Source organism: Heliangelus exortis, chromosome 1, assembly GCF_036169615.1.
Source record: "Heliangelus exortis chromosome 1, bHelExo1.hap1, whole genome shotgun sequence".
Lineage (NCBI taxonomy): Eukaryota > Metazoa > Chordata > Aves > Apodiformes > Trochilidae > Heliangelus > Heliangelus exortis.
In genome coordinates this window covers 10,838,024-10,854,352 of record NC_092422.1, presented here as the reverse complement: position 1 = coordinate 10,854,352, position 16,329 = coordinate 10,838,024, and the positions used below count along the sequence as shown (strand labels likewise).

The following is a 16,329-nucleotide window of genomic DNA, read 5'->3' as shown; positions in this document are numbered from 1 at the left end:
TATTGTATAATATATATTGTATAATATATAATATTATATAATACTGTACCAAGTATTCCCAGGTGCTTCATCTTCTCTGACAGAATTTTCTTTGTACTGAAAGTTGCATCAGTGTATTCCACATAGTGAACTTTCCAGTACTGCCCTCCTATTCTGTCAGTCCCTTGTGTGAAATATGTTGCAGATTCACTGTGAAATTAAAAAATTGGACTGGTTAAATAACAGCAGGTTCAGGTAGAACCCTTAATTTCAGACGAAGTTATTACTCCAGGCCCAAGAGAAATGAACCCCAAGTTATTAATTTGCATATTCTTTTCTAGTAGACAAAGGGAGATATTACTGTTATAACTACAGTTATAAATTAGCTAACAAATGGGAAATGGCCTCAAGTTGTGCCAGGGGAGGTTTAGTTTGGATATTAGAAGACACTTTTTCACTGAAAGGATTATCAAACACTGGAACAGGTTGCCCAGGGTAGTGGTTGAATTACCATCCCTCCATCCCTGGAGTTGTTTAAAAGTCATGTAGATGCCTAGGGACATGATGGCTTTTAGCACCTGAATGGGTAGTTAGGTCCATGGTTGGATCTGATGATCTTATCAAGTCTTTTCAAACAGAAATGATGCTATGAGTTTATGATTAGACCCTCAGATGTGTAACCCCAGTTTACTTAGGGAGGCATCTATGTCAAACTAACTCTAATGATCTTAGGGCAAGACCTGGGTCATTACCTGTGCACAGAGCATCTCTAATCCTCCTTAGTTTCCCAGGCAGATACTGTAGTACACTTCACTACCATCAGTAATAATAGGGGGTGAAAAGCTATGATTAGGGCACCTCAAGGTATGCCAGTTGTAAATGTGAAAGCTGCCTGAGGAGTCTCTATGTAGGGTCATTAATTCTGTTAAACTTTGCATATCTCACCAGGGCTGACTTAGGGACATGGAGACATGGGGACATGGACCTAATGGAAGGAGATAAGAGCTTCCAGAAGGCAGCTCCGAGCACTGCAGTATGAATCTTACTTCCTGACAGGATTGTTTAAATCCATTCCTCCCTGCCCCTTTCAATTGAAATTAATAACAGTGCAGGATGTAACCTTGGTGAATCACTGGGAAACTCTCACCCAGACTCCTAACCTCCTGAAGTTAAAGCACAACAAGAGAGGACAAGAAATCTTACCTGCCAGTGGCATTTAAACCCTGCCCAGTGAATTTATCATAACCGTCAGGTCCGTAATTCCAGAGTACTTCTTCAGCAGCAATATAATATCTTCTCTTGTGGCTGAGTGGTGAAGTATGAGACAGGTTTTTTTGGCAGATCTGAACATCATACAGTGCCTCCATGCCACCTGGGAGGAGAAAGAGACTAGAGACAGTCCTTGGCCAAATGCATAGCCAGCAATCTCACTGAGATAAATGCACATTAAAAACTCTCTGGGAGCTTATGGGCATTGCACACAATCATTATGGTAAAATTCTGCTTCTAAAGACATCCCTTAAAATGAAAAGTTATGACAAGGGCTTCTCTCAACATTCATCATCCCCATTTTACATAGCAAGTGTGGTGCCAGCACTGGGTCTAGCAAGCCTTCCCCATATGAATTACACAGGCTGAAGATTTGGCCCAATACACGTAACTTCTACTGGTGACTAAGCTCATATTCATGACATTTATATGGTGAAATAGCTCCAACATATTCAGTTAGTCAAATACAAGTGTCAAATCCCACTTCCCCTGGAAACACCTCTCCATTTTCTTTCCCAAGCAAAAGGGTGGCTGGAACTTCTTTATCCTGAAAAGGTCAGGGAGATTTGTAGCACCATACCTCTTAAGTGCTCATTAACCTGGCAGGTTATCAGCCACCTCCCAGGGCTCCCAGGAGTCATCTCTGCTGTGATGAAGGTTGCTGGGAACAGCCCGATGACATCTGCCCTCTGATCTCTGCTGCTGAACGTGTGGCCGTAGAAGTAGGCGGCGTGGATATCTATCTCACTGCCCATGCCAAACAAGTGCCAGGACATGGGACTGTCAGCACACATCTCCAGGCCGGGGAGATTGCCATAAATATAACCATTAATGGCTAAAAACAAAAGTATGAAACTTTATGAGAGGTGAAAGAGAAGTGCCAAGTGTCTCTGATTCATTTCTAACCTTTCCTGGCCTGGAAAAGAAGCTCTCTGCATTTCCACACTGAGTGAGGCCCTCACAGGCTCCTTGATGAAGAAAAATCTTTTTGAACAGCCATCTTATAGCTCTGGATGATCAGATGGTCCAAATTCTCTAGTTGGGTCTATGAAAAATTCCCTGGGTGCTTTTAATATATTGCAAAGGCCAAGCCATCACCAAGAAAGCCTAACAATAAGCTTAACTTGTTCTGTAGCTATTGAGTGTGTCTGTAACACATTCTCTCTTCTTCTGAGTCATAAATATACCATTATATGCCAGGCTTAAGCAATTTAGATTTGAAATTTATTTTATCAGCCAAACTAGTCTAGTCAGCTCTCTCTTCCTCAGCTTTCATATCTGAAAATATATCAGGACATTACGAGAATGAGACTCATATTTTAAAAAATATTTTTGGTCCTATGCTCCATGGAACAGTCAAAACACAGAGAAATATCTGGATTTATCTTCGTACACCAGATCTCCAGGTGGCACAAAAGGAATCTCCAGGAATCACAAAAGGATCTCCAGGTGGCCAAAGGAATTCAAGGGCAGGAGTGGTTGTGCCAGCCAGCCCCCCATCCTCAAGGCCTTTTGAGAAATGCTGAATTCTTCCAATACACACATCCAAAAATGCTCTGCAGCCTCCTTTTCTAGCAGCTAAGCAGTCACCAAATGGCTTAAATCTGTTGCCTAAGATAAAACATTAAGCAGGTGGCAGAGCTGGCTCTAAAAGCCAAATCTCCTGTCTGCAAACCAGTGTTGTGCTGTATTTAGGGAAAGGCTTTTTATCAACACAGTAGATCAATGTCCTGACCCACTTAATGCTAACACAGGGGAAGGAGAGATACCACAAGTCCTGCTGAAAAAAGCCAGGTCACTGCTGTAAATCCCCATTTGCTCACCATGCATTCTGTTGCTGGTCTGGAAACCTTCATCCTCTTTGTCAACCGTGGCTGGTTCTAAGCAGAAGGTGTTTATATTCTCATCGAGGTACCAGCTGAAGTTTTCATCTATAATGCTAAACATCAGGGCAAAAGCGTTAGCAGCACCAGTCCCTTCTATTGAGGTCTCATCTGCAGTTCCTAAATTGCAAACGAAAAGGAAAGTGCTAAAAAATGCCTTGGAGGGGATTGAATTTAAAAGTGATAATAAATTTGGAGCACTCAAGGAAATACAGTGCCCTGCCCCTGGTCCACAGGGAAGGATGAATCTCAGCTAATTTTGCTCTTCTGAGACATCCTGACACACCCACCCAAACTCTGAGCAGATGAGTGTCTCCAGAAGGCAGATTATCTCATCTAAGTCGAGCTGATTTTTCAGGATCTCCTTCATTTGATGCACCAGTAGCTGCCAATGTCTCTGGTCCCATTTTCCACATCTTCAGTCCACTGCACTCAACCCTACCCTTTGATCAGTATCAGCATCTCTGTGCCTATACAGGCCAGTGAGCCAGATCACAGGCCTGATGCAGCCAGAAGCTAGTGACTTTTTTACTAAGAATTAGTAAAATTCTGTTGAACTGAGCAACTAAACATGGCTCACCCTCCATGGGCTAATGAGGAAGCCTTGATGATCATCTAGGAATAGATACTCAAATTTTAAAAGGCTGAGGGCAGGATGAATATCATCTATTCATGCTAAATTCAGTATCGTTATCTGAGTGGCCATTTAGGGAACAACCTAAGACTATAGGAGTGGTAAAATTGAGTAGTCTTTTATTAACTGCTGGGAGGTTTAGATTTCATCTAATTGTGATGAATTGTGATGATTGTTCATCTTCTGAACCCATGAAAATTTTCCTTTCTCTGTATCCCCTGGGAGGGAGCCCAAGAGCCTTGCTGGGTGAGGACTACAGCAGAAGCATCATGCAGATTTCCACCTTGTTGAATTCAAGACTGAATATGCAAATAACCTGACCTTTTAGGCTGGGATTATTTTGAATGTTCTATCACCTAGTTTCATGTATTACCCTGTAGTTATCACCCCAGTTTCACATATTGAAGTAGTTCTGCAGATTTCTCCCATGAGAAAAAAGTCTGAGACATTTTAACTATGTGAGTTAAGCTGGAGGCCAGGCCTGTCCTTTACATGATGAAGTCTTTCTCTTCTTTATTAATAAAACTTGCTCTATTTGCATGTTCTGTAGAGATTCAGGGCTGGTTTTGTACTGTGAGAGGCGCTGGTGGCAAAGGGAATGATGGCTCAGCTGATAGGAAGGAGAGGGCTGGTAACTGGTCCCTGTTGGCCCCACTACAAAGTGAGCAGGCTATAAAGCACATGGGACAGGCTGTCACCTCAGCTACTCAGCACATGTTCCCGTATGGTTGTCATATGCAACTTGTGAGCTAAAATAAATATATAATCCATACTGGGGAAAAAAAATTATAAAGATCACTGGGGTTTCAAACGTGGAACTGGCAGTGCTGTCACCCAGCACCCAATCACCCAGACCTAACTTTGTTTCCTAGGCAATGAGTCCTTTGCTCATCCTAAAGTTATCCAAGTATGGGGACATTTATTTTTGGTCTTGGCCATAAGTGGCTGCCACAGAGCACGTTGCAGTCCCTCCACCAGCCAAGGCAAATCTCTCATGAAGCCAAAAGGGAGCAGGAAGGGGGTTGTCCCAGAGCTACAATACCTACCCTGGGATGCTCCTGGAATGGCCCAGCTATTCCTTGCCCCTTTTTATGGGCTATGTAGGGATAGACTCTAGACCATCAAGTTTATACCTGTAAGCAAAAATTACTGTTAAGATGCCAAGCTTGGCAGAGGGACTTGCTTCATTGCTATTTCTAGCTCAGTACCTTTTTTACAAACCAGCAGTGGCCCAATTAAACCAGATGCAATATCTCTTGGTGTGTCAATGTGAGAATGGTAAATCCAAGTCAAGCAGTTTGAGTCTGCCAAAGTTGGGGAGTAATCTTTCCTTACTGGCCATGTGTATGTGTAATTTCCACCAGGAACCACGAAGTCGTCCTCTTTGCTTTTACCACCAGTTCCATCAGGGTAAAGTGCTCCTAATACATTAAAAAGAAAAAGAAAGATTTTGGTATCCTCCCTCTTAACTGTTCTCCTTAAATAAATGTGTGATTTCTTCTATTTTATCACATATCTATAAAATAATAACACAGAATCTCTTGAGAAATTGTGGAAAAATTCAGATGTTTTGGTAAAACCATGAAAAAATGTTGCAATTTTAAATTTGCTATGTATCTGTAGACAAAGCTTTAGGAATGCATTAATAGGGACTAATTTTTCTTTGGCTCTTAATTCTCATCAGTCATCTACACATTTTGTCAGCTAACACTGTGTATCTTCTCACAGAAAACCAATGAGAGCAATGAATGTAGGCAAATCCACACAACCTTCTAACCAAAATGCACATGCATAGGTTTGGGATTCTGAAAATTTATTCATGCCTGATATAGCCCTATAAGCAAGGAACCCACTTTCTTCAAGAACTCCATTCATTCAAAGAGGGTTGAAGTAGAAGGAAAGATGGAATACGCTACAGTGACTTATAATTCAGGAAAGTAATTCAGGGAAAAAGCCCCACTGCTTCAATACTGGATTTATCCCAGAAATTGTCACTTTGTGGCAAGTTTTAAAAGATGGGGCTGTTCCTGTTTTCAGTCATCAGCTGCAACTACTGATGAGTTTTTGAGAAGATGATCTCAAGTCCTCTGATATAAATGGCCAGAACAGTCAATATCTGGTCAAAGTTTTAGCTGTGACACCAGCTTTTCCAGGGGAAAAGGAGAGGGAAAGACAAAAAAGAAAGGACAAAGCAGCTTTTACCTTCAGAGTCCTTGTCATAGAAGACCCCATGAGGATGTACGGAGTATGGGCGGGAAGCAAAATTTTTTAGATGGATGATAAAGACATCCTCTTCTTCTGCCTTTAGGACTGGCCCAAGGAACCCCAGCCACGCTGCCTTGGGGATCTCCTGGGAGTAAGTGTCATCTGTGAATTGCCTAAAAATAGCTTTTTTGTACACACGTCCTATCCGGTTGGGTCCTCTTGTTGCATACACCCTTGCAAACCTAGTATTGGGAAGGGAAAATAATTTAGAGACAAAAAACTACCACCTTTCAGAACTGATCAAATAACTGGTGTTTGCAGTGCAGGTAAGTAGTTCCCTGGGATATATCCCATAGCTGGTGGAACAAAAAGCTGAGGAGTAAACCAGGACAGCACTAGCAGGATGCAAACCCCTTTCTGTCCCATGACATCCATCTCATTTGCAGGTCTGGGCTTTAGCACAGTTACTGCAAGTCTTCACATGAGGAGCAGACACTCAGGCCTTTCTGTACAGCTTTACCACCTTCTCCCTCTTTTGATGGTCTGAAACCCTCACATCTGGAAGCATGAACATCTGGAAGGATGTTCAGAAGAAGAAAATCAAACTAAATTTTTCAAAAGCCAGGAAGAACAATTCTTATCAACTAGTTTGATACCCCAGTAGACCACAAAAGGCATTTCCACGTTCCATCATCTATGTTTATAACAACTTCAAGTGATGGAGAACTCACCATACGATCAGTGGTTATATTATAGCTACTAAATACCTGCTCCCTTCAAATCCTGAGTTGTATCTGTAGTCCAATATCATCCAGCTCCACACTCCAGCCACTGGTTCCCATCGAGCTCTCACTTGGATCAAAGGAGCCACATACTATCAAGAGCTTCTTTTCTATGCAAACACTTGCATGAGTTTTAAATAATTGAATAAATTTCCTCCTACCCTTCTTCTGGACAACCCAAGTACACTAAATTTATTTATGTCACAAATCTTTCCTGAAGCTCTTTTCTGAAAGCCATATAATATTTCTCTATTTCTTTTGCAGTCTGAACACGAGAACTTCTCACAGCAGGCAAGTAATATTCCACCTAAAGCCAGAGGTGCTCCCAGTCAATATTTCTTACACAACTTGGAATTAGTTGCTACACAACCACACAACCAGTAGTGGCTTGTATGACCAGTTTCACCACATTTGGCTGCTCTGTGAGTTTTTCATCCCTGGAACATTGTTCAAACTTTCACACTTCATAAATAAAACCATATAAAAAAAGCTTTTCCTGAAATACCCCAGGCAGAAATATAGCAATTTGATATTTATAGTGAATCTTTGTGACTGCTCAGTTCACCTGATTGAACCTATTTTGTTAAGCTGCTTTTGTACCAAAAAATGAATTGTTGGATGTCACATCAGTTGACTGTATGAGTTGCTATAATTTTTTCATCATAAGATCCATTACTCCCCCTTTGTAAGGCATCTCTGCTGGACACCAGAACTCAAACCACTCCCCATCTGTGGTCATTGATCCTTCAGGACCACTGTCTGAATCAGATCCCTGCAGTGATCCAGATACAAATGCCTCCAAAAAACCCCACTTTTTCCATTTCAAAATGGGATTGATAACAAGCCAAGAGCTACTTTGGCACAAATAGAAATGTCACTGTTGATATTGCTGTGGCAGAAACAGTTGGCTAGGATGAAGGGGAGGAAGCTTCTCAGTCTGCTTCTTCACAGAGTAATGTATGTCAGACAAATACACCCAAAAATCATGATCAAGAAATTACTTGCCAAGAAGTCTGGATTTTCAGTGAACCAGCCTTCCTAGTCTGCAGAATCTGTGTGCACAGCAAGACCTGGGAAGTCACACCATGCTCACTGATGAGGAGACAGCTTCCACTGCGTGGGGAGAATACCTGCTACAATAGCCCTTATCACAGAGTAGTAGGTGGTGGCAGTAGTAGTGCAGTGTAAATGCATATTTTTACCTCAGGCAATGTATGCAATGCCCTAATTCAAACTGTAAAGTATTTTTAAGATGATTTATAAGAAATACCTTTTAGAAAAAATCAACTTTTTCTTTGAGAAAATAGGTATTTTTGGAAGTTCTTTTTTCAGCAGATTTTTTTTTCAATTTTCATCAGCCACCAAATGGTACCCTTGGGGTACCCCATCCCTCCTGCAGAAGGAGAACTGAGCACCAGAAAAATGCATTTCTTGATCAGATGCTGTTAATGCTTGACATGAGCCTAACTCCTTGAAATGCATAGATCAAGGGATGCCAAAATGCAGTTTGGGATCAGCATTAAAGAACTCACCCTGAGACTTCCTCTGTGCCTAAATCCATGCTGTAATATCCGTGTTGGCTAGATCTGTGCCTATCTCCTACTTAAAGACATCCAGGAGTCTTTTTAGCAACAGCTTTCTGAAAGGAAAATTCTCCTGTGCTGCAGAGCCCACTCTGTCCAATGGACATCACCTGCAGCCACTCACAGTGTTTGTGATGCTCCTCTATGCAGAGAACCAAGCAGTGCAAAAGTCATGGAGCCAGGAAGGTATTGAAGGAGTAACTTGGCCTCTTGGCCCTTGGTTATGAGTTTTGTTTAATCATTGTCCTAAAGAAAACATCTAATCAAACCTAGGAGACAAATCCTACGTGCCACTGATGCTCTTGCTGTTGTATTACAGATTCAGGCTCTTTCGTACCTTCCTTGTCTTCTAGATCCACACTCTCCAAAGGGCAGAAGAGTTTCCTACTAAAAATTCCCTGATATTTTGGAGTTTATTGGAGTGCAGACACATGAGGCTCACTCTTTCTGTTTAGGAGGAGTAGAGCCCAGTTCTTCTGCATATACAGATATGTATTTTCAACACATCTCTTTGATTACCCGCCGCACTCAAGAAAAGAGCACACTGTTTGCCCTGAGTCCCACTCAACGTGTTCAAGCTTCCTCATTTTATCCATGAGAAGTTTTGGATGCCCATGTCAGCCTTGCAAGTAGTTGTTAGCTCTGTGCCTCTTTACAAGTGTTGCTGGGTGCTTAAAGTCCTTTGGAGAAAGACTATCCATGCTGGAGCTAATGTTATCAGCCAAAGGAAGTTCATGGAAAGGTTGCTTGTGAGTGACTTCTCTTCTCTCCCAGATGCCTGGGATCATGGGCATGTGGCCACACTGTAGGGCTGGTACCTCTACCCAGTGCCACAATGCAGACAGTGGTTGTATTGGAGGGAGCTGGCACAGGCTTAGTACCACAGCCTCTGCTGCTCCATTAGTGGGACACAGAGGTCCATCGCTACCTTCTTTCTTTTGGCAAGAGCTTCTTCTCCATGGCCCATGAAGTCTCTGCCAGTGCCATTTGTACCAGCACGTCTCCCACCCAGCATTTCCTTACCATGAATCTTCAGAGACCTTCAGAGACATTCTTGTCTTCAGGATAGTGTCCTGCTGACCTTTCATCTCCAGCCTTTGACAACAGTTCTCAAACACTGATCCCTGTCTTTTTTTTAAGGCATTTGCTTCCTTGAGAACCACTTAATATTTTCAGTCACTGACTTAAACCTCCCCTTCAGCTGCATCTCCTGTGTCATCCTTTCCCACCCACTGACTTTCCCACACACTGGCTTTCCAAGATATTATTTACAGCATTGGTTTATCCAAATGACCATAGAATCATAGATTGTTAGGTTGGAAGGGACCTCAAGGATCACCTGGTCCTACCCTTCTAATCTTATTTCTTATATGATATGTCGCAGCACCCCATTGAGCTGAGATTTAAAACTTTCCAAAGTTTCCAAAGAATACACCACTTCCCCTGAATGATGTAATGGTTAAACATCCAGTTCTCTGAATCTGCCTTTGACTCTTTCTTCCAGTGCCTATTCTACTGTGCACCCCTGCCAAGACATCTCTTGTCTGTCATTCCTCTCATCTTAAGAAGACAAACCTCCTCCCTGATTCTTCATGCTCCACTGCTCACTTCCAACTGCCTCATCCTCCTGGCAGCTTTCTGAGCCCCTTCTATCTCTCTAGTCTTGTTCAGATTTAAGAGCTGTTCTTCTAAATCCTAAATATTTCCCCATAAGTCAGTCTTCAGCCTGCACATCATATGCAGAAAGTCATGATGATCGCCGGCCCCACTTCTTATAGGAAAGGGGAATATTCCATCCTCTAGAGCTGTACTCTCTCAAGCTCCCTAAATCCCCTCCATCTCTTCTAGTCAGGCCAGTCCTGAGGTTACAGATAGACATAAGCAGGCTTGTTGATCAGTGCATAAAAAACCCTGTTCAAACTAAGAAAACCGTGCAAATCCTGCCTTTATTTCTGTGACTGATTTAATTTTGCCAATTGACCACTCAGCAGTTTTTAAGCTCCAAGAAAAGTTGGCGATGTACAAGAGTGGGACAGGGAGTTATTAATAGGGAATTATCTCTAATTAACATAATTACAGACATCCATCCCCCTGCAATGATGAGCACTGTGACTCTTCCAAAAGAGAGAAAGAATAAAAGAGTGTCATATAACTTCTACTTCAAATCAAGACTAGGCATGCAGATAATCTGCCATCTCAGGATAAGACCATGAGTTAGGGTAGGACCATGAGCTAAGTGTAATTTCTACACCTATTTCTTTTGTCACACAGAAGAAGTATTTTGCCAACATTTTTACTGTGTTTATGTTACCTTTGATCTGAAGACACAGAGCTACGACCTAACCGGTTTTTTTCAAGAGGTGCTTGCATGAGTGCTATGTTAGTGTGCAATAAGGAATGAACTACAAGTTGTAGCCTCACTAGGCTGTAGCCAGATCCCTCACTGACATGGTTTTGATGCCTGCTGAATTTATTTGTTTACCATTGTAATCATCACTGAAAAATCAGCACATTGAATAACTAACTACCAGATGTGGAGTCTCAAATTTTCTCTGGCAGAGAAACTTTCTCTCTCATGTCAATATATTAAAGAGTCTCTGTGCACTCCTGGGTGCAACTGTAGACAAATGGAAACTTTCTTTTATTACCATTATTCCATAGATTTTACACCGACAACCACATAAACAACCATCTTTATGTGATTGTTCCTTAAAATCTGTTGGTGGTGAAACATTTCCTTACACTCTGCCCTCTTCACACACTCTAGGGCTGGGTTTTTCCCCTGAGTTACCCATCTTTCCTATGGCTGGAGCAATCCAGGACAGTGCTCATGGCCCCAGGCCGCCCTAACCATTTTAACTGCTGGATCATGTGAGCTGTTCAGGGAAAACCTCTGCCAAACCATGGCTCCCATGCTAAGGCCAATGCAGTGTCTCTGCTGGAGGTTTGGTCAGTGGAGAGGCACCAGTGGTGCCAACTTGTGTTTGTAGATTGTATCCTGACCACAAAGAACCAAATAACAAAACTGTGTGTCCTCAAAAGCAAGAGACATAGTATCCTCAAAGGATGCTCTGGGACTTCTGTGACCCACCACCAGACACGGAAGAGGTAAATTAGACCCACAAAATCTTAGATGAAGCTCTGGAGTGTTACTGATTAAGTGTGGCTATAATGATTTCTTTCCTAGAAAAAACCTCTCCTTCTCCTGAACTCCTCTAGTTAGAACCAGAATTTCACCTCAAGTGCCCTTTTGATGTTGACCCTTCCCACGATGATCTCTGCTGATGCAATTGGGTCATTTGGCCACATGATGACTCAGCCATTAGTTTAGCATTTATTATGACAGTTTCACTGCCATTTATCTGGGTGGCATCTCCTCACAGGCAAATTGCACAAACTGTGTTTGATGCTGTGGTAACAAAAAAACACCCGTTAGTGTTGGTGGGTGCAAGACTTGGCCCAGATAAATGTAGGATTAGTGCCCTAAGGAGAGGGGATGAGCTGTTACATCAGGCAAAGCTTAATAACATCTACCACCAGCAGAGTGGTGTCCATCATATAAACTGATACCAAATTAATTTTAGTGAAGTTATCAACCAAACTCTAATCCTGAGGACTGAGCCACAATAGGGAGGGAAATATTGATATATGTCAACCCCACAACACCTACGTGTATTTTTCTCTCAAAAAAGTCTGTGTCACCATTAAAGGGAGCAGGCAACATCTCAGCTCACCTCCTGCTGCAGACATATTCATGTCCTAATCCACAAAACCTCCCTGGAATCTGCAGCATGTCCAGCAGCACTGACAGCACCTTGCACCTGTGTCCAGTCCATGGTTTAATTATGTAAACTTTCACAAGCTAAAGCAGTTTGGGAGGGGATGCTGAGCACCTTCCCAGCTCATTTGTACTCAGTGAACATAACCTCTGATTTTCAAAGTCCTAGGTGCTTCACCTAGAAAATGTCAGCTGAATTTGCAAAGGAAGAGCCCAGAGTGAAATGTCTTGGTTTCATTCATAACACTCCAAATTATGAGAATTAGTGGAACAGCTTGAGGCTTCGAGTAGACAAGACAAAAGGCAGAGGTGAGCAGCCTCATTACTCTCTTTACAGAGGAAGCAGTGATACATAGCAAGGCACTTGCTCTGTGCAAGCAACAGGCTGGCCCTTGAGCACTGCAGCATAATAAAAATTAGCATCCAAGCAGAATAGTTATATTAACACAGGGCTGTGTTTGGGTTAATCAGCTCTGGTGAGAGGCAGCCTTTCCAGCTCACACCCAGGGAGATGCTGATGCAGCTCCAGGGCTCCTGGCTCAAGGGACAGCTCACTCAGCACCAGCACAGCTCTGGCTCTGTCAGAACCAGCCCACCTCATTTCCAGCCCTGTGCCTCAGCTACCAAAGTCTCTTTTCTCCTCTTCACTGCTAAAAACCAAAGGCTGAGGAGGGCATCATTGACTTCACCACAGCAACATTGAAAATCATCTCTTAAATCTCACTGTCTGGTCCAAGTAGTGTAACACTTTCCAGTACAGACTTGCTCATTCAGCATTTTATTAATTAGTGAAGAATAAGTGGTTTTGATTATATCTCTGTGGTCTAGCTGGAATCAAAGGGAGATTCCTTTATGTGTATGCACCCACTCTTTTAAAAAGATAATCAGTTTGTCTGCAACCTCTTTATCTTCACTTCCCTATCAATAGCACTGGGACAGAGCCCCATCAGATGGGTGCTGTGAGGATGCGTCACAAGGTGAGAAGTGCTGGGCTCAGCTAGCCCAGCTATTGCTGCTCACAGAGCACACCTGGCTCAAAAGGCACTCCTGTCTCTACTGGGGAACTGATCCTTAAATCTTGTTTACAGATCTATGTTTTTTTTAAATATCCACGGGAACAAATTAATTAGCTGAAAAGTAACCCATCAGCTTTAAATTTACAGTAAAGGTTATTCTAAAGACATAAATAATCTTGGTTTCATTCTAGAATGAACTATTAATGGTACACTTTTTAGTCCACATGCTTATTCAGACACACTATTATTCCAGAATATAGCACATGGATCTGGCTCAATTCAACATGGTTTGGAAATGGAGTAAGTGTTGCAGGAAACTCTTTATTCTTCTGCAGTAGAAGACTTCATGGAGGGAGCTTGTTACAAACACCTCCTCAGATTTGTGTGTACAATCTAACTTAAAATCCAAATTACATTTTTTCTGTCGGTAAACTTTGAAATTAACATTCTATAATTATTACATTGCAGCGATGACTGAAGACTTCAGCTATCATCCTTCCCTGTCCTGCCATCTAAAGGCATCACATTTGTGTCATAGACTTTGAAGTAAATGTGCTATTGATGTTCAGGGAACACATAGTGCAGACAGCCTTAAAAGCACAATTTACAGAACATGTTGCAGGTGTCTCCGTGGTATCAGGGTAGATTTAGAGGTACTTGCCCTTCACTTAAAGCTGAACTATTTTTAGTGATAAATCTTCCAGTTTAAGGAGTGGAGGAAGACATTTTCTATGAAAAAGAATAGGAAAGTGAGAAAATCAAGCATATAACACAACTGAAGAATAGCTTTTCTAGCACAGCTTATTTTCATGGGCTGGAAACAAATACCCTGAATTTTAACTATAAAGGTAACACCTAGTGACTTGCATACTCTCCGGGACATCCAGTTGTTAAGAACATAAGCATGAGTTTGTTTTGAAAAATAAAACTCTTTCTTGCCTTTTGTTTGTGTCAAAATAATTTCCTTTATGAAATCCAGCTGAGAGTAATTCTGAAATCACTGGCCACTAGAGAAAACTTTGGCGTTGCTTGGGGCTTCCTGAAAAGTCAGGAAGGACATTTCCATTTCTAATTCCTGGGGCACAGCATCCAGCTCCCAGTGTAACTCCAGACCTGGTACAGACACCAGGACCTCCTCACCCATTCACAGCTCCCAGCCCAAAACTTGACTCAAAAGAAGGACATCCAAACTATCTCCAGGCTGTCAGAGATATCAATGAAATCTTAAAAGTGTCCCCATGCAAGGGTCTGTGCCACCCCCCCCCCCCCCCACTGTCCAGGACAGCTCTCCTGATGCAGGAGGGACACACAGTGAACCCCAGCAGTGTGGGCACAAGAACAGATTCCTGTTTTCCACTGGGTGAGGCACAATTCCTCACCATTCTTACCAAAGCTCCCACCTTCAGCACAGGTGAGCAGCTCAACTTCAGTGTGACCATTCACCACTGCATATTTAAGCACTCATCCAAATAGATTTCCTAAATGAAGATCTCCATGGTTGGATACATTACAGGAATATATGGACCACCCACTTGTATCTCATTCATAGGTACTATACATATCTGGATTTTGAAATGTTATACCAAGCCCCCAACTTTTATCATCTCAAAGGGAGAAAATTCACAATCTTTTTGCCAGTTAAGCAGACTTCTATGTTTTATTGCAAAGAGCTGTGTTTGATTGTGGTAAAGATGCAATTTGTTATTGCAGAAGTCACAGAAATGCCTGCATCTCCATGAAAAAACACACAGGAGAATTTGGGTTACCTGACACGGTCTTGAGAAATACCAGTTCCTTCATGTCACCTTCAAATACACATTTTCACCCTGCTTAACCAACCACAAATGGAAGAGTATGCAACCAAAGGCTGCTTGAAGCTGAAATCCTCCCTGTGACAACATCATTGAAAGAAATACAAGGAAAAGGCCAGCTTATGATGTTTACAACAGTATTAACCATGTTAGTCAATTTTCTAATTTTCTTTGGAGCTCTCCATACATCTCAGTTTATCAGAGACCCCAGTGACTTACTTGTCCTCTAAGAGGCTTTGTCCCGTGATCAGATTTTTCCCAGATGGTGCATAGTCCCAGTTCTCTTCCACAATCCCGAGGTAATAGGTTCTGGTCTTTGTTTCCACCACTGCAAACAACCAGAGGAACCCAAGAACATGAAGGCAGCCACCATGCCGGGCTGGAGGCATTTGTGATTGTGATCCTAAGGCTGGCAGCAGGCAAACAGCAGCAGGATGCACCACAGAGAGCTCACCCCTCCCTCCCAGTTCTAGACAAGTTATAAATAAGGAATGGGCAGAGCAAAGCTCCTCCTCTCCAGCAGGTAAGACTGGGATAGGTAGAGAGCCCAGCAATGCAGAGCAGGGCTAGGGAGGAGGTTGCTGCCCTGGCAGGACCTTTGCCAATCCTTTGGTGAGTGCTTAAATTGCTCATTTACCTGTCCAGGATAGAGCCAGTTGGGGCTTTTAGGAAGTGTCACTTTTTTTTTCCCTCCTTTTTCCAGACTAGGTGGTATAGCATATTGGAGCAGCTTTCTGTTTATTGTTTTTGACATCCCTCTCAAAAAGCCTTTTTTCTTGTTTTGTTTTGTTTTAATTTAACACTTTTATCATGCCTGAGATTTTTAAAACTAGCAGCCTGATGTCTTCTTTAGTTTTTTTCTAGTGGCATAACACTATTTTACAATTCAGCATTAGCAGAGAAAGAGAATTCTGTGGCACCTCCCCAGTTTCTAGGATTTCCTGACCCATTATTAGGATGACAAGTGATCTGCATGCATTCAGTTTAAAAGTGCCCAAAAAGAGACCCCTTTTTACAAACCTTTCTGGAAATTAGAGCCCTTGTAAAGTCTTTCCATTTGGACACCTAGGAATTGAGGCACATGAAGATTATAAAACTTTGTAATTCAAGTGCCCACATAGAAAAATCAGTCCCTCTATTTGTAGCTTAGCCTCCTCTAAGAGGACATCACGTCACTATCTTGGCAAAGCAAAGTGGAAACCTGTACAAGTATGAATTGATAGGATATTTTAAGCTTTTTAGGTAATATTCCCTGGGTGACAAAACAGTGAAAACCCATACTACTCTTTTACTCATTTTTACCTGACTAAAGACATTAAGAAGTTTTAGTTCTGGAATACAGCATTACACTTGAGGCTCCTTGCCAGGTGTAACAGTTGTGAAATTCCC

General features: G+C 42.2%; 1 protein-coding gene across 1 annotated transcript in view; it reads right to left on the bottom strand.

The window, feature by feature from the left end:
- The window catches only part of HEPHL1 (hephaestin like 1), a 34,935-nt gene extending 19,552 nt beyond the window's left edge, over positions 1-15,383 (bottom strand). Inside the window, exons 1-7 of the mRNA XM_071733871.1 lie at positions 15,160-15,383; positions 5,968-6,212; positions 4,974-5,186; positions 3,072-3,251; positions 1,829-2,083; positions 1,183-1,351; positions 50-189 (exon numbers count right to left, since the gene is read on the bottom strand). Coding sequence (XP_071589972.1) covers positions 50-189; positions 1,183-1,351; positions 1,829-2,083; positions 3,072-3,251; positions 4,974-5,186; positions 5,968-6,212; positions 15,160-15,329 — 1,372 coding nt within the window. The 5' untranslated portion in view covers positions 15,330-15,383. The remainder of the gene's footprint in view (positions 1-49; positions 190-1,182; positions 1,352-1,828; positions 2,084-3,071; positions 3,252-4,973; positions 5,187-5,967; positions 6,213-15,159) is intronic.
- Positions 15,384-16,329: the final 946 nt, after the last annotated feature.